General features: G+C 56.2%; 2 protein-coding genes across 2 annotated transcripts; one reads left to right on the top strand and one right to left on the bottom strand.

Moving 5' to 3' along the window:
- Positions 1-897: 897 nt before the first annotated feature.
- On the bottom strand, positions 898-5,604 carry SNCG (synuclein gamma). The gene is made up of 5 exons (XM_019954014.2): positions 5,349-5,604; positions 4,511-4,552; positions 4,090-4,217; positions 1,434-1,505; positions 898-1,186 (listed from the first exon to the last, which is right to left on the bottom strand). The coding sequence occupies exons 1-5, from the start codon at positions 5,467-5,469 to the stop codon at positions 1,166-1,168; spliced, it is 384 nt and encodes a 127-aa protein (XP_019809573.1). The 5' UTR covers positions 5,470-5,604; the 3' UTR covers positions 898-1,165.
- Positions 5,605-6,507: 903 nt separating this feature from the next.
- MMRN2 (multimerin 2) lies at positions 6,508-21,897 on the top strand. Its single transcript, XM_019954013.2, has 7 exons — positions 6,508-6,751; positions 14,890-15,018; positions 15,105-15,211; positions 15,311-15,391; positions 16,112-16,276; positions 16,428-18,194; positions 21,164-21,897. The coding sequence occupies exons 1-7, from the start codon at positions 6,588-6,590 to the stop codon at positions 21,547-21,549; spliced, it is 2,799 nt and encodes a 932-aa protein (XP_019809572.2). The 5' UTR covers positions 6,508-6,587; the 3' UTR covers positions 21,550-21,897.
- The last annotated feature ends 833 nt before the right edge of the window (positions 21,898-22,730 follow it).

The following is a 22,730-nucleotide window of genomic DNA, read 5'->3' as shown; positions in this document are numbered from 1 at the left end:
GCCGTAAGGCCACTGCAGCCCACGCAGTCTGGGTGGACATAGCACAGCATGACGCGAATCAGCTGTGTGGCTCTGCGGTCAGGCCACCTGGCCTTCTGCCAGGCCCCAGCTTCTTAGCTCTGTGCCCTTGGGCAAGTTACTTAACCTCTCTGTTTCTTAGTTCAGTTTCGGTGAAACTGGGGACGTACTAACAATTGGTTTTGGGGATTAAAGGAGGTAAAGCACTTAGTGCAGTGTCCCACATCTGGGAGGAGCCCAACAAATATTTTGACTCTTTTTCTCTCTAGGCGGATGCTTCCTCTCCTGCCTCTCAACCGTTGTGTTTTCTAATGATCCTTGACAGGACTCTGCTGAAGGAAGGGAAAGCCCAGCTGCAACCTGGTAGGGAGCTCAAGGCTGGGTGGGGACAGGAGGGAGGAACTCTGGGGTCATGTCCTTCTTTGCCAAGGAGGATGCAAAAAGTCCTCGCTATGAGTTTAGACTTCGCATCTTTCAAAGTTACCTTCTGCTTCAGGGATGGGTGCTAGGTGTCCCTGTTCCCAGAAGGACAGCTGGCTCCAAGGACACGCCCCAGGGGCCCAGGAGGACCCCTGCCATCAGAGCGGTCCATCCCTGCAGGGTGAGTCAAAGCTCAAAACCTGGGACATCCTGGTCTCATGCTGCAGCAGACAGCATGTTCTCGAGGTTGTTCGCGGGAGCCGAAAAGCAGGGCCGCCACCTGCGCGTTAAAAGGCAATGGTGGGGGCGGGGGCGTCTCTGCAGGCACTGCGTGCTCTCAGAAGGTGCTGGAAATGCCCAGTGCATCCCTGAAGCATACCTGGCCCAGCCCCTGTTCCTGGGAGGGCCCAGGGGGCATCTTCGTGAGCAAGGCAGAACAGAGAGAAGAATGAGCAGGTATGCAGTGGGGATTTGAGTTTTATTTGGAATCATTAAAATCATAAAAAAAAAAAATTCACAGTAGCATCTGTGGGGATCAGAAAGATCAGAGGGTGGTGGACAGGGATAAGGCTAGGGAGCTGACGGCACAGGGGGACAGCCTGTGGGGGGCTGGATGAGGGTGTGGGGAGCTGGGCAGCTCTGTGGGTCCTACTCCAGGACCAGACACCCCTTGTGCCAAGAGGCGATGGCATGCTCCTCAGGGCCTCTGCAGATCACTGGCAGCCTTCTAATCTCCCCCACTCTTGGTCTGGAAGAAACAGTGACTTTCACACATGGCTCTGGGGCCCCACCCCTCAGTGGTTACCCTGGCTTGGGGAGTGGGGAGGAAGGGTGTCATCTATGCCTCTCTGCCCTGAGGAGGTTATTCATGAGGGGATCTCACACTCAGGCTCAGGAGGCTGCAGGTCAGGAGGCTCTCCTGTGGGTTCTGGGACCCTGAGAGGGAAGCAACTTGCCCAGGGACCCCTGTGTTACCCCAGGGATCCAGCTCCTACCTCCTCAGCCACTTGCTCTTCCGCTTTGGCCGCCTCATCCTCCTGTGAGGGGACAGGTTGCTTCAGGGCCTCCTGTGGAAAAGCAAAGGGGATGTGGGACCAGGTGGAGGGTGCAGAGCTTCACTACTCTGACCTCAAAGAAGGAGGTCCTCATCACTACCTGGGGGGCTGGAAGGGAGGGAGGTGTGAAGGCCAGATTGGCCTTGGAGGTGATGGAACCTCATGCAAGGGTTCCCAGTGGGGGCTGTCTGATGATGCCAAGGCCTTCTGGGAGTACCAAGTATCCTTGAGCCCAGCCTCACCCCCAGAAGCCAGCAGTGAGTCCCTGACAGTCCCTGACTGGGCCTCCTCCATGAGCAAGCCTAGTGATGTGGGTGGGGTGGGCAGTGGCCTCTGAAACCCCGGGCCTGACCCCACCCTCAGTGTTCCTGAATCACATGACCACATACCCTTCTCCTACTGTGATCCTCAAAGACCCCTGGAAGGAAGGGCACGTTTCCACTGTTCACATGGGGGCCCCATGGCCAGAGAGGCCAGGTATTCAACTCAAGGCCTCAGAGCTCAAAGCCGTGGGGCTTACAAGGATCAGGTCTGGCTTGCTCCAGGCCTAATCCTATCCCCGGTAGCATGAGTGCTTCCCTCTTTCCTTCTCCCTGCCTCCTGGATGGGCATGGGCTCAGGCTGGTCCCTCAGGTGGGACCAGCAGGGTTTATATAATCCTCTCCCACTTCCTGTCTCCTTCTACCTACCTACACCCAACCAGACCCTTGCCTGAGATGGTGTCCTGCCTTGGGGTGATCGCGTGATAACTGATAGCTGGGGCCAGACTGGATGATCAACTTGGATCCTGGGCTCAGCACTGACCTCTGGAGGGTCCTGCCCCCTCAGGGCTACCATGGTGTCCTCCTGCCCTTTGGTGGACTGAGGCAGCCAGAATTGGGGGAGGCTCCTCAGACAAAGTACAGGCGGCCACGTGTCCTGGCCGCCCCAGGGTGGGCGCATGAGGCCGGGGCATGAGCAGTCAGTCAGACAGGTGGCCAGTGCTGCCTCCTTCTGCGGTTCACTGGACAGCGAGTCATGGATGGTTTTGGGCTGTCACCAAGAAATATCTCCCTTGAGGTAGCCAAGGGCTCACCAGCCCTCCTCCAAAGTCAGCGAGGAGTGTCCAGGCTTCTGCTCAGAGGCCTCAGGGGCAACCTGGCCCCATTCTAAGGCCTCTTTTGCTGGGTGGGGGGGAGGGGCCTGGGGTCTCCTGGGGTACATCTGGGTCCTGCCTGGGGTCACTGATGATAATGATGATACAGTCACCTCCTTTTGTTGGGTATTCACCATAAGCAAGGCGAAGCTGCTTCACGGGGCTCTGTTTTCCTATATCATCACAGCCCAGTGGGATGGATACTCAGCACACACCCCCAACAAGCATTTTACAGCTGAGAATATGCAGGCCCAGGGAAGTTGAGTAGCTTCCCAAGGTCACAGGCTAATAAGAGCTGGGACCTAAGGGAGGGGGCACCTGCCTGCTCCTAGAGTCTGGAGATCCTGTGACCTCGGTGCTGTGCCCAGAGCCAGAGGCAGGGTCACCGCCTACCCTTCCACTAACCCACTCCAGGGATTCTTAGTGCTGGGTACCTAGGACTCCACTGGCCCCTAGGGGCCTGTGCCAGTTAGGGTGGAACTTTCTAAACAACATCTGCTTATACATCTGGGAACAGCTCATCTCTGGAATAGGAAAACCTCCTGCCCCAAAAATGAACTGGCTCCCACCACAATCTCCTCCTGTCTCACTCAGAGTCTCTCTTCAGAGCATAGGTTTTGGAGCCAGGCTCCCCGCCTCCCCACAAATTGCCCCTGTGCTCTCTGCTGCCCAGACACACACACGACCAGGCACGTACACATGTCCACAAAGACAGAGGCAGAGGGTGTGGTCAGAACCTCACTGTTTTCCCGTCACCAGGGGGCGCTGCTTCACTGCACCTCTTTGCAGGAGGAGGCCCAGCCCAGCATGGCTCTGGAGGGAGGCTGGTCACTGGGTAGGCGGTGACTTAGCAGCTCTGATCTGGTGTCCACTGCCTGTGGGAGGCTGCCTGTCACGACGTGGGGCTCACAGGACCCTGCTTTCGCTAGTAAAACGTGGTGTCTCCTAAATGCTGAGCACCACCGAGTGGGCGTGGTTTTGACCTTCACTTTCCAGTTGGGCTCTCCATTGCCCCCCACACAGGGGTGACTGTGAGGTTCCCGGGATGTGACAACACCAAGCACAAACCAGGGCCCCTAAGTCTCCATTCCCCTGTATGTTGCTGCTGCTGCTAAGTCGCTTCAGTCGTGTCCGACTCTGTGTGACCCCAGAGACGGCAGCCCACCCCGTCCCTGGGATTCTCCAGGCAAGAGTGCTGGAGGGAGTTGCCATTTCCTTCTCCAGTGCATGAAAGTGAAAAGTGAAAGGGAAGTTGCTCAGTCGTGTCCGACTCTTAGCGACCCCATGGACTGCAGCCTACCAGGCTCCTCCATCCATGGGATTCTCCAGGCAAGACTACTGGAGTAGGGTGCCATTGCCTTCTCCGCCCTGTAAGTTAGTGGGATGATAATGCTTCTTCCCCAGCTGGCCTCCGTGGGCCCAGGAGACAGGACAGGCCCCGAGCTAGGGACTGGATCTCACCTTGTGCACCACTCCAGAGGTGACTGCAATGTTCTCCACCTCCTCCACAGTCTTGGTGGCCACGGTGTTGACACTGGAGACCACGGCCTCACTCACAGCGTTGGCCTGCTCCTTGGTCTTCTCAGCCACTGTGGGAGGAATCTGGCAGGCGTTGGCCCTGATCCCACCCAACCCGGCTCCGGCCTGCCCTGGGCCCTCAAAACTCTGCTCTACTGGAGACCTAGGCTGTCCTCTTTCTGACTCCCTGGAAAGTCTGACGATGATCAGGTGGTCCACCCTGGGCCTACCTCCAGCTTCTGGAGGCCTGGGTCCTAGTACAGCAAGGGGGTAAAGAGGGCCCCAGGCTTGGGTCTTTAGTAGCCAGGTGCAAAAGTCTCCTGATGTCCCACCCTCCATGTCTGCCGGTCCTGGGTCACCTTACCTGAAGTCACACTCTGCACAACACCCTCTTTGGTCTTAGCTCCTGTGGAGGAAAGGGAGGTGTCAGCCCAAGCCCACTCCAGGTGTTGGGAGGGGAGTGGTCAGGGCAAACACACCACAGAACAGCTGGACAAGCTGCAGAGTCGGTGGGGAGTGCGGATGGTGTCCGGGGGCCAGCCATCCTTTCAAAGGCCACTTCCTGCTATGTCTGGAGGAAGGGGATGGATGGGAAGTGGACAGGACAGGATGCAGGGAAGAGAGAGACCAGCCTGAGGTAGGGTCTGGTGGGTGGACCTCGAGTGGGTGTGGCCTGGGCCTCGGAGCTGGGATTGATAGGGTCAACAAGAGCTGAGTCATCAGCTTGGCCTCCTCTTTGGAAGGAGCTGAAGGGGAAGGGGGCTTGGGAGGCTGGCCAGGATGCTGAGGGTCCATCTCATCTCCCCGAGGTAGCCCTTCTTTCTGGGCAGGGTGCGGACCTACGGTCCGGCTTCTGAGTCCCTGCTTGCTCAGCCCAGGGCTCCAGTGTGGCTTCTTCTCTGAGTCGCGGGGCTGTGGGGGATACTGGGGCGGGGTGCTGGTGTGTGGCGGTGTGTGCATTTGTGCTCACACACAGGTGTGTCTGAGGGCTAAGTGCCTCTCCTGCCGTCCTGCCTGAGACCCCTCAACCCCACAGAGGCCCAGACAGACAGGGGTGTACAGGAAAGTGCGGGGCCTCTGGGCCCAGGAGTCCTCATCCCTCCCAAACGTGCCTCCCTGGGGTCAGGGGATAAAGTCCAGTCCAGGAACCTAGCAGCCACCGAGCCGCCCCTCCCTGCCGGCCCTGCCGCGCCCAAACTCACCCACATACATGACACCCTCCTTGGTCTTCTCAGCTGCCTCTGTCACTCCCTGCTTGGTCTTTTCCACGGCACCCACCACACCCTCCTTGGCAATGGAGAATCCCTTCTTGAAGACGTCCATGGCGGTGGGCAGGGATGGGAGTCTGACTCCCCAGATGAGCTGTGACCGGAGCTGGCTTGAGTGCTGCTGCAGCGTCTGTCCCTGCGGCTGCCTCTTATTGACGCCGATGAAATATTGATGATGCAGCGGCGGCTGATGGGAGCCCGGCCAGCCCAGGGGAGGGGGCGGGGAAGGAGGGAGGGAGGGAGCAGAATGCCCCCACCTTCTCCCAGGGTCCCCTGGGCCTCTGCTGGCTCAACCCTCCCCCCGTCCCCTGCCCCCTGACAGACCGTAGCAGGTTGGACACATCCTTATCCATCACTGCCCCGCATTCATTTGCCACCCTGGGCACCTACAGGGGCCACCCTGACTAGGTGCTCCCAGGCCTGGGGCTGTTGAGTCTGTGTACCTCTGGGGCGGAGAGGGGCTGCGGGGGAGTAGACACAGAAAAGAAAGGCGCCTCTGCTACTGGCGTCCCAGGTAGGGCAGGGGTCAAGATCAAGCTGGCCTGTCGGGCAAGAGTGGCCAGCCTCCCGGACTGGCCTGCCCAACTTCTCCCCAGCACCGTGAATGCCCCCATCCTGGGGCTCGGGCAAGGCCAGGTGGAAGAACTGGGCCACAAAAGGCTAACCCATGGCCCGGGCCCAGCTACAGACTGTGTGACCCTTTCTCCATCTGGGCCCCCACCCACCTGCTGGCTCCCACAGCCCAGCGGTGAGAGACGCTGAGTAGGCACAAGTGCCCCCGCGTCCCGGCCGCCCACGTGGATGGGCAGCAGGTTCCCCGAGGCTCATCTGGCCGCTGCCTCCTGACGCGCTTCCTTCCACCACCATGCTGATGCCCTTCTGACTCCCGCGGGGACATGCTCTGTGGGACCACCTCCCCCTGGGTCTCCCACACCCAGGGTCTCTGACCGAGTCCTCCTTGGCCACAGGAACTGGCCTGCGTGGCTGGCTGCCCCTGTGGGGCCAGGCCGCGGGCGAGCGGGCGGACGGGACTCACTGGGGGGGCCGGCCCAGGCCACTTCCTCTCTTTGTTGTCCCTGTGCTTTTTTTTTTTCCTTCTGAGACTTAACTTAAAGACGACGTCACCGGCACTTTCGGGAGTCACTACAGAAGCTGAGTCTGCCCCAAGCCAGCATGATCCTGACACTGCTGTTTGGCCTGGGGGGGCCCCTGGGCTGGGGGATGCTGGGGACCTGGGCACAGGCCCCTGGTACCAGTTTCTCTGATCCACACAGCCCCCAGCCACCTGGAGTCTGGAGGGCAGAGGCGGAGGACTCCAGCGGGGACCCTGTCAGACGGTAAGGAGGGCCTGGACCTGGGGGAGGATATGGCAGAGGAATCTCAGTCCCAGCTCAGCCAAAGCAGGGGCTCTCGGGACCTCAGCTACTTGTATGTGAAATAGGTTTATATCATCTATCTGCTGAACCAGCTGTGAAGCTGAATGAGGCTCTAGGAGTCAAGCTCGCCTTTAGAAGATCACCCCCAGCCAGTCTGGACTGGACACCCCCAGTACCCCAGGACCTAAGGACCACATGGAGTTCCCTGCCTGACCCATGGCAGGGAATGGGACTGGAGGCTGGGCAGGGCAGGGCAGGAGCACTTTATGCCATCAAACACCAGCATGGGAGATGGTGAGGGGCTGTGGTTCCAGAAGTTTCCAGCTGGCTTGGGAGTGGCTCCTGTTCTCGGAACTCAGTTCTGAAAGCTGAACCCAGCTGAGGCTGGCCTGGCCTAAGCCCTAGAAGACAGACGCTCCTGGGGACCGGACTTGGATCTGAGTGCCTGGGGAGGGGCACAGCTGAGCAGTGGGCAGACAAGGCGCCCTGCTCCATCTCCAGAACAAAAAGGAGGCTGCGGCATCCAGTGGGCTCTGCTTCAGCACCCCTCTGGAGATGGGCAGAATGGACTTGGGACTAGACTGAGACCCCGTTTTCTAGTCCTTTTATTTGTCCAGGGTCAGGGATCCTCCGGCTGACAAGGTGTTGGGAATGCGAGTCCCTCCTCGGGGGACCCTCAGTCAGAGCAGCAGGTGCCATTTGTCAAACCCATCTCTGGGCATCTTGCCAAGTGTTATCTCTGTTATCCCCTCCACCTAAGGGAGCCTGAGGCTCCGAGAGGCTAAGCATCTTGCCAAGGTCACGCAGCCGAGGAGAACTAGAACCAAGCTCTGAGTCTGACTCCAGAGATCATACTCTGGCTCTGGTCCCAGGGTGTCTTTCCCCCTGCACCGCCCCCACTCTTCCCACCTCCACACACAAACCAGACTTGGTTGGGAGCATCCATGTGGATTTGGAGGGTGAGAAGGGCCAATGCACAGTCACCAGAGTCTCCTGGGCTGGCTGAGATTCACTGTCACGTAGGCCTGGCCCATACCTGCCCAGGACAGCTCTCATATAGCTCTGATGGTTCAAGGTGAAAGTGTTTGTTGGACACTTTCCCCAAAGCAGAATGGACAGGGAGAGGCGGGAGGACCAGATTAAGCGAGCGTGCACTGCCCCTCAGTGATGGAAGGGTGGCCGTGCGGGAGGACAGGGAAGAAGCTGGGCCTTGAGAGACCTCCTTCCTGCCCTGTTACCGCTTCTGCTCAGAGCTGGGAGTACAGGTGGCTCTTGGCAGGGGAACCCAGGCTCTGATTTCAGGACCAAGAATCCTGCCTTCCCTCCCCAAAGCCGTCAGCCCCTGTTTCTGGGCAGCTTACCTCCCCCTGATGAAAGGGAGTATGAGGGGCCCAAGAGGATGGGAAGGAGGGAGGAGATATCCCCTTTCTCCCCCAGTCTACACCTGCCCCCCTCACCCGCACCGGGGCTGTGGGGAAGGTCTGCATTCCTTTAGTTCCTGGGAGGGTGGGTCTCTGGACTGCTCAAGGCCTGAGGCAGTCACTCAGCCTTGGCCTGGGGGTCCCAGTGCGTGTGGGTATGTGCACAAGGGCACTCTGGCCCGGGAATGCCCAGGCAGGAGTCTGAGGGCATCCCCGATTCCAAACCCTCCGGGGGCTCCCAGCAGGCCTGCTGGTCTCCTGCCCACAGCTCAGAAGCTGCAGGCCCCACAGGTCAAGCTGAGGTTGTCAAGGCCTCCAGAGGGGCTGGTGAGAAAGGAAGGAAGTACAGCACAGCTTCCTCAGGCTGATTGCTTCCTGTGGTCCCACGAAGGGAGAGGCGGAAACGCAGCCCCAGCCCCTCTCCGGCCACAGGGGAAGGGGAGGCAGAACAGGCTCTCCACACTCAAGCAGGGGCTCCACACCGCCCAGCACAAGCCTGTGGCTCTTCCCTCAAAGCTGCTGGAGCCAGTCTGCCCTGCATTTGTCCCTCCTACCTCTACCTGGGGCCTGGGGGCCAGGGCAGGCATTGAACACAGACCCAGATGAGACCACGTGCAAGGAGAAGCTTGAACAAGCCGACCTGGTGCTGGATCCGAGGATGAAGGAGGAACGTGGTTGGTGTTTCCTACATCCCCAGGACCCTGTAGAGCTGGGCCCAGTGAGCCAGCGACATGGGCATTTGGACATTGTGAGGAAGAGGCTCTTTCTTTGCTCCCAGCTTTTTGTAAAGCTGGGGAGAGCAAGAGGTTAGGATATGGGCTCCTCAGATGCAGGGCCACCTCCCAGGCAGGACTAAGCCCACTGTGGGGAGTGAGTGAAGGTCGCCCAGTCATGTCCAACTCTTTGCGACTTCATGGACTGTAGCCCACCAGGCTCCTCTGTCCATGGAATTTTCCAGGCAAGAATACTGGAGTGGGGTGACATTCCCTTCTCCCAGGGATCTTCCCAACCCAGGCATCGAACCCACTGCTGTGGGGACTGAGCGAAGACCCAGGAAAGGCATCCTATCTCTCATGGTTATGACAGTACTGCAAGGTGGCCACTGTTCTCTCCACTTTAGACGCTGGGAAGCTCAGAGGCGTGGGGCTGCCACCTAGGGCTATATAACTGTGGTGGCTCAGATGGTAAAGAATCTACCCGCAATGCGGGAGATCCAGGTTTGATCCCTAGGTCAGAAAGATCCCCTAGAGAAGGGAATGGCTTTCCACTCCAGTATTCTTCCATAGGGAAAAAAGAGTCAGACACAAAGTGTTGGACATGTCTGAGCAACTAATACTTTCACTTTCAGGCCTACATTGGCTGGGATGCAAATCCCAGGTGTCCTCAATTTTGTCCTGTTTTGTCTCCCCTAAGAGGGGTGGGAGTCTAGGAGATGCTCCTCGCAGCAGCCTAGCTGGGCTAGTCACCAGTATCAGTGAGACCCCAAGAAGTGTTTCCAACTGTTGCAGCTGGGAGCTTGTGGCCCAGAGAAGTCATGCGTATCTCTGGAAGTCACACGGGAGCAGGGTGGAGCCCTGACTCTGGTCTCTGGGCTGTGGCTACACGGTCCGCCCTTGTATCTGTTCTCCAAGGCCCAGGGCCCTGGGCACTAACAGGGAAGAGACTCACTGGCATGAGCTATGCTCAAGGAATCCTGGCTCTGGCTGGACACCAAGTGGGCCTCGGGCTCCCCTGCTCAGGCCCCTCTGTGGCTGAGAGACGAAGTCTGACAAAATTCTCCCCTGGAGTCATCACATTCACAGCTGCATTCAGGGCCTCAGAAAGCAAGAATGTTGAGAACACAACCTCCTTCACAGACAGGCTTAAGGGGCAGTTGGATGTGGGTTTTACTGGCTGGTTAAGAAGCACTTAAGTGCCCCAAAGGGGCACAACAGCAGCACATTCATAATTCAGGAGGCTTTGGCTAACAGCCCTTTCCCTGCTTGATGCTTTCTCTGCCTTCCTCAAAGCCTCCCCCTCACTCCACCCACCCCTGCCCCCAGGGAGGGGCTAGAAGTGGGAATCTTCTCCACATTTCCAGGACAGAGGAAGGGCCTTGCTCAAGGTCACCCTGAGTCTAAAGACAAGGAAGGGAGGAAAGTCTAGGACTCCCAGATCCAGTTAAAAGCTCTAAGGGGGGCAGCAGACTCTCTCCTGCCTGGCGGGAGGCGTCAGATCAGGCCAGGCCAGAGGCCCAGGACAGGCCCAAACCAGGCTGGAGACCCCCCACACTCATTTCGAGGCTGGCACCTGCCTCTTGGTAGACCACTGGGAGATGAGGGTGCCAAGAGGGCCCGGGCGCCCAGCCAGGAGGCAGGGAGAACAATGGGGCACTTCAGCGAGCAGGGCTGGGGGCTCAGTAGGCCAGCGAGAGACTGCCGAGAGCTGTAGGAAACCAAAGCAAAGGTCAGGAATGTTCCCAGGGCTTCTGGGCCAGCAGCCTGTACGGTGCCAAGGGCATGGAGCTGCCAAGGGAGGGGCGTATGTGCAGGGAGAACAGTGGCCACTGGAGCCTGAGGTTTGGGCAGGTCTGGAGAGAAAGTTCCTAGGCAGGAAGGGTGGGCAGCACCACTTCCAGTTCTAGGAACCTGAGGTGGAAAGTCCCGGTCACTCCCAGCAGGCTGGCCCAGACCCGGTGCTCTCAGGGGGCAGGCCCTCTGGATCCTCTGCCGCAGTTCAGAGAGCACGTGAGAAGCAGAGCTTTGGTACAGTGGGCGTTTCTTAGCCTCCGCTATCAACATTTGGGGCTGGCTCTCTGTTGTGAGGAAAGGGGCTGTGGCCTCCTCCCACTTGAGGCCGGGAGCCTCCCCATCCCCAGAGCTGTGTCAGCCACGTGTGTGTTCTGCTCAGCTGCTCGGTCACTCAGCCCACCAGGCTCCTCGGTCCAAGGATCTCTAGACGAGAATACTGCAGTGGGTTGCCATTCCCTTCTCCTGACGCAGGGGTTGAAGCTGTGTCTCCTGCATTGGCGGGCAGATTCTTTACCATTGTGCCTCGTTGCCAGATTCAAGTGGGGTGGACCACTTCTCCTCCCAACCCATGTCCCATTGAGAACAGCTGGTTTACAGAAATACTTCTCCCTAGATCTGAGCACGTTCCAGGAATTTCCATGGGGCCTTAAACGGGAGGCTTTGACAGGCGACCACCTTACTTCCCCCCAGGGCCTGACCTCTGGGCCCAGCTCTCTCACAGTACACAGCTTCTGTGTTGAGTGTGTACACTTGCTCCCATCCTGATTTTTGTGTGCCCCTTCTAACATTTAATAGGCCCCTGGGGATGTACAGGCCCCTTCCGGGTCTTTGATGTATCTTGTGCCAACATCTCACTGTTTTCTGGATTGATTTTATTGTATTGGTTGCACTGTAAGGCTTGTGAGACCTTAGTTCCCTGACCAGGGTTCAAACTCCTGGCCTTGGCATTAAAAACATGGAGTCTTAACCACTGGACCACTGGGGAATTCACGTCCCACTGTTTTTATTCCTTGACATTAGCGTCGGTCATGACCGTTAGAGAAGATCCTCCTCACTCGTCTTCCAAGATGTTCTTGCCTGTTCACCTGCATTTTGTCTTCCAGCTGGAAATTATTATTTTTTTTTTTTTAGTGATATACAACCACAAGCAAGACTTAGAAAACTCTGGAACGGTGGGTCAAATCTGGGCGCCCACCTGTTTTGTAAATAAAGTTTTATTGGAATGCAGCCATGCCTGTTTATTTACATACAGTCAATGTCCGCTTTCCTGCTACACCGGTACAATTGAGTAGATGCAGCAGAGTCTGCATGTCCCGGAAAGCCTATGCGTCCTTCCCCCCCACCCCCGCACAATTTTCATTGTTCCTGAAATAAGCAATTATCTTCATTTTTGCTTCAGTTCTGTCCTTTTGCTTCGCTTTCTGTGTCGTCGTCACTCAGTTCCAAACCCTTGCCGGCTTCCGCGTCCGCCCTTCACTCATCCCTGCCGGGTGTCTGGCCGCCCGTGTTCTCTTGGGAGCCTCTCTCAGAGCCTCCAACCGTGTTCCCGGCCGGACCACTGCCCACGCGCCCCTGCCTGCCGTCCCGGGGTCTCCCTTCTCGCTTCTGTGCCGGAACTCCTCTCGCCTGCTGCCGTTCTCCGTTTCGCGGCGTTCTCTCCCGTTTTGGTGAAGCACTTCTGGCAGAGTGCTCCTCAGTCCGGGACTGTGCCTTAGAATGACCCACAGAGCATTAAAATGGGGATGCCCAGGCCTTAATCCCAGAGAATTTCCTTTAACTGGCCTGAAGTGGGGCTTGCAGGGTCATTGTTTTAAAGTGCCACAGGATGCTTCTGATGTGAAGATTTGATGGCAAGATTGCAAACTACTGATCTAGTAGCTCCCTGATGAGGGTCCTGGGGCAGCGGGGAATGCTTTAAAATCTGGCTGGTGGAAATTGTCTTCATTTTGTGCTCCTTAAACTGATAGTTAGGCTGAGTATAGGATTCTAAACTGGAGATAATTTTCCTTCAGTATTTTGAAGGTGATTCTTTACTTTTAGTGTCTGGTATTGCTGTTGAGTAGAGAAAGAAATGGCAACCCACTCTAGTATTCTTGCTTAGAGAACCCCATGGACAGAGGAGCCTGGCAGGCAATAGTCCTGGAGTGGATTGCCATTTCCTTCTCCAGGGGAATCTTCCCAACCCTGGGATCGAACCCGGGTCTCCTGCACTGTAGACAGACGCTTTACCGTCTGAGCCACCAGGGAAGTCCAGAGAAGGAAATGGCAACCCACTCCAGTATTCTTGCTTGAAAAATCCCATGGACAGAGGAGCCTGGCAGGCTACAGTCCATGGGGTCGCAAAGAGTCAGACACGACTGAGTGGCTAACACACACACATTGATTGCCGAGAGGTTCAGGGCTGTTCTAATTACTGATGTGTATGGGGGCAGGGTGCAGGGGGGCTTGGAGAGTGTAGAATGGTTCTCAGTCCTAGAGTTCCAAAATTTCACAGATGTGTTTTGCTGTGCATTTATTTTCATTGTGTTGTGGGTAACTGGTGAGCCCTTTGAATTTAAAATTCCAAGTCCTTCTCTTCTGGAATGTTCCTTCGGTTGTTTTTTGTTTTCATCAATGATTCCCTCCTTCTGCTCTCTCTTTCTGGAACTCCTATTGTTTGGATGTTGGGTTCCCAACATAGGTTCTCTATTTTTCTGATCTTTTCTATCCTATTGTCCATATTTTCCATCTCTCTGTTCGCTCTTCTTTTAGGGAAATATCTTTAACTTTATCCTCTAACTTGTCTATCAAATTTCTTTTGCCTTTCTACCATTATAATTTTAACTTCAAGGGTTCTTTTTTTTGGTAGGGGCTCTCAGTGTTCTGCCTCCATTTTTAAAGTAGCTTCCTATTCTTGTTTCTTGGGTGCAATAAGTTCTTTTGTCAATCTGGGAATATTAATGCAGATTTAGGGGAAGTTCTTTTCTCCCTGCACAGTTCTGGTTTTCTTCAAGTTGATTTTCTTCCACTTGCTCGTTTTGAGCTCCCTCTTTTGGAAGAGGTTTTCCTCAGGGGTCATTCTTGGCTGTCTGCCCACTGAAGAGTTAGAGAGGTCAGGTAACTGATTGGAAGCTGGGTGGATGGGTGGGGCTCTGTGATCTGTTTTGATAGAGGATGCTCTGCTGGGCTAGCTCACTGGGGGAAACCCCTGGTGTCAGTCTCTTTAGATCTTTCCCCTCGAGTGGGGGGTCATTTTCCTGACAAGCCTTTTCAGTCTGCAGCCGAGAGAGTACAGGCTGGCTACAAGGCTTCTGAGAGTTAGGTGGGAAATAAGGCTGCGTGGTCTCAGCACTCCAAATCAATATGGTCACCCCATCCCCCTACGCACCAAGACCCCTGATGTAGCCACCTATGTCTCGCCCCCTCCCACCCTTCTGCACCCAGGAACCAGGGTGGCTCTTTAATGTGACTTCCTGTTTAAGCTCCTCCATGGCTCCCCATGCCTTCAGGACAGAGGCCTGTCCTCAGTTGGCACTCAAAGGCTCCCCAGTCAAGCCTCTCCTTAGCAGCCCTTTCTCCATCCCCACAACCAGATCTCCAGTGAGGAACAATGTCAGTGGCAATGGGAATGGGGGCCAGCTACCAGAGCTGCCAGAAGGCGGCAGGACAGCAATGTTCACTACGCAGCTGGGAGGAGGCGGGTACTTGATACTCACTTGGAGGAGGGTATTATCTCCATCCCATGATGGGAAACAAAAACTCCCTAAGTGCTTCACTCAAGGTCACACAACCAGAAAGTGTGAAGGATTGAAACCCAGGAGCAGCACCACACTGCTTCCCTGGCACCAGCAGAAACAGGGAGAGCCCTTCCTGACTCTGGGGGTGACTCTATGATGTGGGGAGAGGCTCCTGTACCTCTCTGTGCGGACCTGGGAATTAGGGTGCTTCTTGGAAGGCAACGGAGCAGGTGCCCTTGCAGGCAGGATCCACAGGGCTTTTGCTCTGAAGCAGGATGAATAATGCAGAGCACTCCCTTCTCAGGCTAATGGGTTTCACAATCTCTAGGACTGAGTGGGGCACAGAGGCAGGGGCTGGGCGCTCTGCACTGGCTCCCTGCTGACCTCTAGGGAGTGAGGAGACCTGGCTGTGCTCAGCAGCCCTCTCTTCTGGCTTTTTTTTTTTTTTCCAGTAACTGGTGCCCCTACCAGAAGTCCAGACTGGTCACCTTCATAGCTGCTTGCAAAACCGAGAAATTCCTCGTCCACTCACAGCAGCCATGTCCGCAGGGGGCTCCAAACTGCCAGAAGGTCAAAGTCATGTGAGTGTGGTGTAGCAGGGTGGGCTATCCGTCCAGGTTCTGTGCCGGCTCACCCTGGAGACTCTGAGCTAGCCCTCTTCCCCCAGGTACCGTGTGGCCCACAAGCCGGTGTACCAGGTCAAGCAGAAGGTGCTGGCCTCCGTGGCCTGGAGGTGCTGCCCGGGCTTTGCGGGCCCCGACTGCCAGCATCACGGTAGGGTTCCCTGTGGTCTCCCTCCCCCTCTGACCTCTGACCTAAGAGGTCACGCAGCCCCTCTAACCTCTGGAGTTAATATCTGATGTTTCTCTGCAGATCCCATGGCAATCCCTGAGCCTGAAGATCCAGGTGATAGCCTCCAGGAGCCTTGGGATGGGCCAGTTGACTTTGAATCTGGTATGTTGCTTTCCTGGAAGTGCAGGAGGGACAGGTAGAAAGAACTCATGTGCCCAAGCCCATTGTCCTCTGATAGGGCAGTGCCATTTCAGGGAAGCTTTGTCGCCAAGCTTGGGGTTGGCAGGGGTTCCTCTGTGGCCCTGTGTCACCTCATCCTCACACCAAAGCGGCAAGATTCACAGGGCCCTGAGTTACCTGCCTGCTGGCCAAGCACATGTACCCTTTCCCTTGACCCTATTTTCTGGGACCCTCCTTGCCCTCTGAATTGCATCAGCCCCTGTGGTCTGGAAGAAGCCTCCCTCCAGTCCCCCTAACCAGGACCAGGAGGCCATGTTGTCCCTGGTCTTGAGTCAGCACAGTAGAGCCACCTAGGGACACCATTTGTGAGGCCTTTCAAGGCTGGGCCATGGATGGGAATGTTTCATCCTGTGGTGAGCGCCTGTCTGTTGACAAGGGCTGCCTAGAATGACGTGGAGACGCCGTGTCCCTGAGACCGAGGAGGAGAGTGTGCCTTGACGGATCAGTCATGTTTGCTGTCGGTGCTGCGGTCTGGGTGAGGGCTCACTGGCCATGCATCTGTCCTTCTAGAGTTAAAGGCTTCTAAGCTCCTGCTCAGAGGATATCAGGACACACCTCCCTGCTTTCAATCCCCTAATTTCCTCTCTGCACCTCATGTTCTGCTCAGGCCAGGGAAGTCTGACACTTATCATGTGTATTCAGGTCATCCAGCTGCAGAGATCCGCAGCACAGTGGAGCGGCAGGAACGCCGACTGGGTGATCTCCAGAATGACATCCATCAGATGGCAGACAGCCTCCCAGGCCTGTGGGAAGCCTGGGCAAGCAACCTCACAGTGGCAACAACTGAGGCAAATCAAACAGAGCTTGGTGAGTGGCAGGTTCCCGGGGCTGAGGAAGAGCCTGGTCATGTCCTAGGGGATGAGTGGATGGGGAGGCAGAGCCCCCCGCCCACTCAGTCAGCCCCTGGGGAGGGTGCCTGCTCCTGCAGGGCATGTATGAACACACACATCTGTTGCAGAGTTTCCAGGCAGATCCTTGGAGCAAGTGCTACTGCCCCACATCAACACCTTCCTGCAAGGACATCTCAGCCCGATGTGGAGAAGCTTCAACCAAAGCCTGCACAGCCTCTCCCAGGTCATAAGAAACTTATCTCTTGACGTGGAGGCCAACCAACAGGCCCTCAAGAGGGTCCAGGAGAGCTCTGTGGCCAGAGCTGACTTCCAGGAGCTTGGTACCAAATTTGAGACCAAGGTCCAGGAGAACGCCCAGAGGGTGGGCCAGCTGAGGCAGGACGTGGAGGACCGCCTGCACGCCCAACACCTGTCCCTGCACCAGTCCCTCTCGGAGGTCCAGACCGACGTGGACATCAAGTTGAAGAAGCTCCTTAAAGCCCAGGAGTCTGTGGGGATCAACAGCAGCCTGGTCCTGGCAGCAGCAGGGGCAGCCGCAAGGCCAGAGCCAGAGAGTCTGAACGCCAGGCTGGGCCAGCTGCAGAGGAACCTCTCGGCCCTGCATGTGGCCACTGCCCACAGGGAGGAGGCGCTACGGAGCACCCTGGCAGACATGAAGGCCACCCTGGCCCGGCACGTGGACGAGATCAAGGAGCTGTACTCGGAATCCGATGACACCTTCGATGAGATCAGCAAGCTGCAGCGGCAGGTGCAGGAGCTGGAGGTGAACCACACGGCGCTGCGAGAGCTGCGGGTGATCCTGATGGAGAAGTCACTGATCATGGAGGAGAACAAGGAGGACATGGAGCGGCAGCTCCTGGAGCTCAACCTGACCCTCCAGCACCTCCAGGGCGCCCACGCGGACCTCATCAAGTACGTCAAGGACTGCAACTGCCAGAAGCTCTACTTCGACCTGGATGTCATCCGGGAGGACCAAAGGGACACCACGCGAGCCCTGGAGGAGACCCAGGTGACTCTGGACGAGCGGCGGCAGCAGGACGGCTCCTCCCTGCAGGCCCTGCGCGACACGGTGGCCTCCCTGTCGCTGGCCGTGGACACGCAGCAGGCAGAGGGTGAGCGGGCGCGCGCTGAGGCGGCTCGGCTCCGGAGCCAGCTGCGTGCCCTGGGCGGCGAGGTGAGCGCGCTGCAGGCCGCTGAGACCGAGATCCGCCGCGACATCCGCCAGCTGCACAGCTCCTTCTCCGCCCTGCTGGAGGACGCGCTGCGGCACGAGGCCGTGCTGGCCGCTCTTTTCGGGGAGGAGGTGATGGAGGAGATGTCCGAGGAGGGGCCCGGCACGCTGCCCCTGCGCTACGAACAGATCCGCGTCGCCCTGATGGACGCGGCCAGCGGGCTGCAGGAGCAGGCTTTAGGCTGGGACGCACTGGCCGCCAGGGTGACTGCCTTGGAACAGGCCTCGGGGACCCGCCGGCAAACCGCGCGTTTGGAGCCCAGCCGGGCCGCTTCACCAGAGGAGGTCGGTGGGCTGGCGCAGGAGCTCCAGCGCCTGAGCTCGGACATGGAGCGTGTGGGTCGGTGCTGTGAGGCCTCCTGGGTCTCCTCCCTCAACAGCTCCCTCGAGGGCCTTCGCGGGGAGCTCTCCACAACTGAGCGCGGCTTGGAGAGGCACCAGCGCCTCTTCCACAGCCTCTTTGGGAACTTCCAAGGGCTCGTGGCAGCCAACGCCAGCCTGGACCTGCAGAAGCTGCAGGCCATGCTGAACAGGAAAGGGAAGAAGCAGCAGAAAGGCCTGGAAGCTCCCAAGAGGAGGGATCGGAAGCAAGTGGAATCTTTAGAGGATGCGCGAGTCAAAGGGCCAGCGCTTTGGGAGGCAGGTGAGTTCCTAGGCCTGAGAGGAGAGTGGGGTCTAGGATTGCTATCTGCCAACAGCTCTTCTGCCTCAGAGGGGGCAGGGGTGAAGGCGGGCAAGATGACCATCAGTCGCCACTACTCAGGGCTGGCTTTGCCTTTGACTTACCTTCCATTCAGGACTAGGGAGTATTAGGAGTATAAGCTACCTGGGGTATCAGGAGGTAGAAGTCACAGGACTGAGCTGTCAGTGAGCAGGCCGAGCCCACCACATAGACATTTGAGGCTCATTAAACAGCAGCGGCTGCTTGCCATTCTAACAGTGGGGCAGGGAGAGGGGGTGCTTCTCTCCTCCATGAGTGAAAGTGAAAGTCGCTCAGTCGTGTCAGACTGTGACCCTGCGGACTGTAGCCTACCAGGCTCCTCTGTTCATGGAATTCTCCAAGCCAGAATACTGGAGTCGGTAGCTGTTCCCGTCTCCAGGTTGATCTTCCCAACCCAGGGATAGAACCCAGGTCTCCTGCACTGCAGGCGGATTCTTTACTGTCTGAGCCACCAGGGAAGCCCTCTCCTCCATAACCACACCCTCAAATCCCTCAATCTCAGCCTTTCGCCCCATCCCACTGCACCCACCACATGTCTTTAAGCTTTCTCCTATGCACCAGTGAGTGAGTGGATAAGGTATGGTGTCATCTGCCAGGGGCAGCACCCCACAAGTACAGGGGAAACCCTTGGGACCCAAAAGGAGCTCGTTCTGCTAACAGAGTGGACCCATGTTACAGCTCTGAGACAGGTCCCCTGTGGTGCCTTTCTTGGGCTTTGCCATGTTGAGTCATCACAACAGCTCAACGATGCATCATCACTGCTATCTTACCTGAAACTGAAGCTTAGTCAGGAAAGTGTCCTGTTCACACAGCTTGTAAGTGGCTCAGAGAAACCCAGTCCAGCTGTCTCTAGGGAGCTGGGCCTTCCCCTGTGAAAGGCCCTCAGCGGGTCCGTACAGGGCCCTGGGAAACTTGGCTCTGAGGCTGAAGAGATGAGCAGCCAGCCTTCCTAGCCCCGCTGAGTGCGGCCCTGGGAAGTGGACCCCTACTCAAGTGACTCCCTTGCCAGAGAAGATGGCCTTAGGGCCACAGCTACCTCCCCACCTGAACACGAGGGTAAGGACAAAGCTGCCATCTGGGCCGCGTATGCCTGGTGAGGCCGGGCGTGTGGATAGTCTGAGGCTTCGTGGGGGGTCGTACCACAAGCCTGCCCCCGTCCCACGCACCCTCCACTTTGGCCCTGGGAGCAGTGGACATGTATAGGTTGTAGCACCGCTTAGTGCGTCTCAGCTTCTTCCTCTGGAAGAGGGAGAAGCACTACCTACAACAAAGGCTTGTCGGCAGGACCAGCAGATACATTGCCCAAAACCCAGCACACGGCTTAACATTTAGTAGAAACACGTCGGCTTTCCCATTTCTCCGGGATTCTCATGGCTGTGGCTGAGGCCACCCACCCTCCTGTGAGCAGTGCAAGGCCTCAAGTTGCCTTTAGGTATCTTGAGTTTACCACTGAAATATTTTGTTAAATTTTTTTTCCTTAAAATTAAAAATTTCATATGGGGAGGCCACAGAGCTTGACCCTGCGCTCTGCAGGGAAGCGCACTGAGTTCACTTGCTGGCCGGCAGTGAAGCACAGCCCTTCCTCTTCTAAGGAGCACATCCAGCCACTGGCTGGCTCGGCCTCCGGCAGAGGCCACGCTAGGCTGGCCTTCCTTCAGCGGGGCGAGTGCGCCACCTCCTGGGTGCTGGGAGAACTGCAGAGCCGCCGGCAGCACACAGGAAAACTCTTCCCAACTAATCTCAGAAAACCTTCCAGAACTGGAGAAAAGCAAAATTTTGTCATTTTGTCGCTGTTAGACCTAGAGGCTAAGTGCAGGGGCTGTTGTTCTGGGACTCAAGTCTTCTATGCAAATTCCTCCTGTTGGGCCTCGGTTTCATCCCAAGAAATGGGGAGCTTGGTCTCCACAGAGGGGTGGAGAGGGCAGAGAGCCCTTAGCTTAAGGGAACAGCCATGGAGCATGTGAGGAACATGACCTTATCAGTGCGGAGGCCAGGATGGGGGAGTGAGGGGTACTGGGAAAATGAACACATTTTCAATAGCTTTCCCATATTTTTCTACATTTGCTTCTTTTTGTCTCCCTTCTCTATAAGGATGGTGTTTAAAAAAATTAATGCACATTTAAAGCCCCCATCCACCGAGGCTTCCTCTGGCTCCAGGCTTCTTGTATCTTACCCTCCTTAGACTTACTAACTTGGGTCTTCAAGTGGGAGAGACCCAGAAGTCAGGAGATCCACAGCTAGGTCCTCCCAGTTTGGCCATTTATTAGCGTGTCATCTGGAGCAAGCCTTGCCTTTCTGGGCCTGTTTACCCTCCTCTGGGTTCGGGTGCAACATTTTGAAAATATTAACATGATTAGCTTGAAAGGACTTTTCTTGCCTGGACCCGCCTGCTCTTTCCTTCTCTGTGCTACACATCTAGTAAGAACCACTCTTCTTGATCTCACCAGGGTTAGCATTTGAGGAGAGAGAGTATTTTCTCTTTCCCCTGGGTATCTCAAGATCCCTTGAAGGTTGCAGGAATCCGGGAGTCAGAGACCTGGGTTCCAGATCCAGTCTGTCATTGACAAAGCATGCTGCCTTAGATGCTACTTACTCAGCTTCCTCATTCAGGGCACTTTTCTCTCACATAGTTGGAAAGAAGGATCAAACAAGAGCTTTGTTAAAATACACACCAGTACGGACAACAGGCTTGTGTTTTCCTGTCAACTAGTGAAATGCTGAGAATTAGCCAGTTAACTCCCAAGATACATTGCTACTGGGAATATCCAGATTATCTAGAAATTGTGATCTCTTTCTCATGTCAAGAAGGTGAGGAAGGTAGGGCTCGGTGTAATTTCCTATTTGAGGGAGCAAGGGGCTGAATTACTGATGCTTTCCTCCTGTATTTCCAGGCTCCCCTGTGGCCTTCTACGCCAGCTTTTCAGAAGGGACCACTGCTCTGCAGACAGTGAAGTTCAACACTGCTTACATCAACGTCGGCAGCAGCTACTTCCCTGAACACGGCTACTTCCGAGCCCCTGAGCGTGGGGTCTATCTGTTTGCAGTGAGCATTGAATTTGGCCCAGGGCCAGGCACCGGGCAGCTGGTGTTTGGAGGTCACCATCGGACCCCTGTCTATACCACTGAGGAGCAGAGGGGTGGGAGCCCAGCAACAACCTTTGCTATGGCTGAGCTGCAAAAGGGTGAGAGAGTGTGGTTTGAGCTAACCCAGGGATCGATAATGAAGAGAAGCCCGCCAGGCACTGCATTTGGGGGCTTCCTGATGTTCAAGACCTGAGTACCAAGCACAGCTCTGACCAGACACTGTGGACTTGTCCAGCTCTCCTTGGCCTGGGGCTCAGGCCAGGGTTGGTCTGGAGATCATCCAGTTGGTCTAGCTTTTCCCTGGAAACCTTCTGCAAAGACAGCATGGTATTTGTGGCCTCTCTAGACGCACCGGGTCTGAGGAAGGCTGGCATGTTCCTCTTCGGGCAGCCTGGGCCGGGGTGTGTGCGTCTCGGCTCGGTCTGCCCTCTGAGGCAGCACGGCTTGGACTCCAGTTCTTGGCCCTACCCTGGGTTCGGCAGCGTTCTGGTGTCTTGCTCCTCCTGTGGTTGGAAACTTACATACAACACTTTAAACCTTTCTCCTGCTTCCTCTTCATCTTATGCTAGAAAATCATTCTTTCCCAAAAAGAATATGTTTAAGTGGAAGTGACACTTGGGACAATACAGGAAGCTACTGTCTACCTACTGCGGGGCAGCAGGGGGAAACCAGCTGTTTGGTGACAGAAGACCTGGCTGAGTCAACCAAGGGAAACACAAATTAGTCTCATTCCTTAGTTCCAGTCCTTCCTTGAATTTACCTGGTAACTTTACTCCGGTTTCTCCCTGCCTCACACGGGGTGAAGGCCAAACCAGGACAAACGTGAGCTAAGTGTAGAGCCTCTGCTAATGTTTCTCCAACAGCTTGTGACCACCCCGGTTCTTATTATCATTTCTCAACAGGAAGGTAGCTGAGAGAAGAGAAGGAAGCTGGTAAAATCTCCCTCAATGAATTGTCAACTTTGGAATACAGTGATGCCCTTCAGATCTGGCTGGTTTGCAAAGCAAACCAGTATGGAGAACAAAAAATTTGGTGAAGTAGGTAGAGATATGGGGCAAAGTCAAACTACTTGGGATGTGACTTCACAATTTCAGTTGTGAACACCACCTGAGGCCGCTGCAGTATCCGCAGAATACTGAATTACACCGTGCCACTGAGAGCTGTAATCATTCCTACAGTAGCAATGCATGGTTTTCAGAAAGTTACAGACCCTGAAGAGAACAGGCTTGAGGAAGCAGTCATCTGCGTGTCAGAAAACAGTTTGACTTTGGTAGTAGGTGTTTGTTATTTGTTGGATATACCTTTGTCCATAAGAAAACCAGACTGGTCTGGGTGATGAGAAAGGACAGAGTTGCCTGGGAGAGTTAACAAGGT

Source organism: Bos indicus, chromosome 28 (assembly GCF_029378745.1).
Source record: "Bos indicus isolate NIAB-ARS_2022 breed Sahiwal x Tharparkar chromosome 28, NIAB-ARS_B.indTharparkar_mat_pri_1.0, whole genome shotgun sequence".
In the NCBI taxonomy this organism is placed as follows: domain Eukaryota; kingdom Metazoa; phylum Chordata; class Mammalia; order Artiodactyla; family Bovidae; genus Bos; species Bos indicus.
This window is presented reverse-complemented; position numbering and strand designations above follow the sequence as displayed.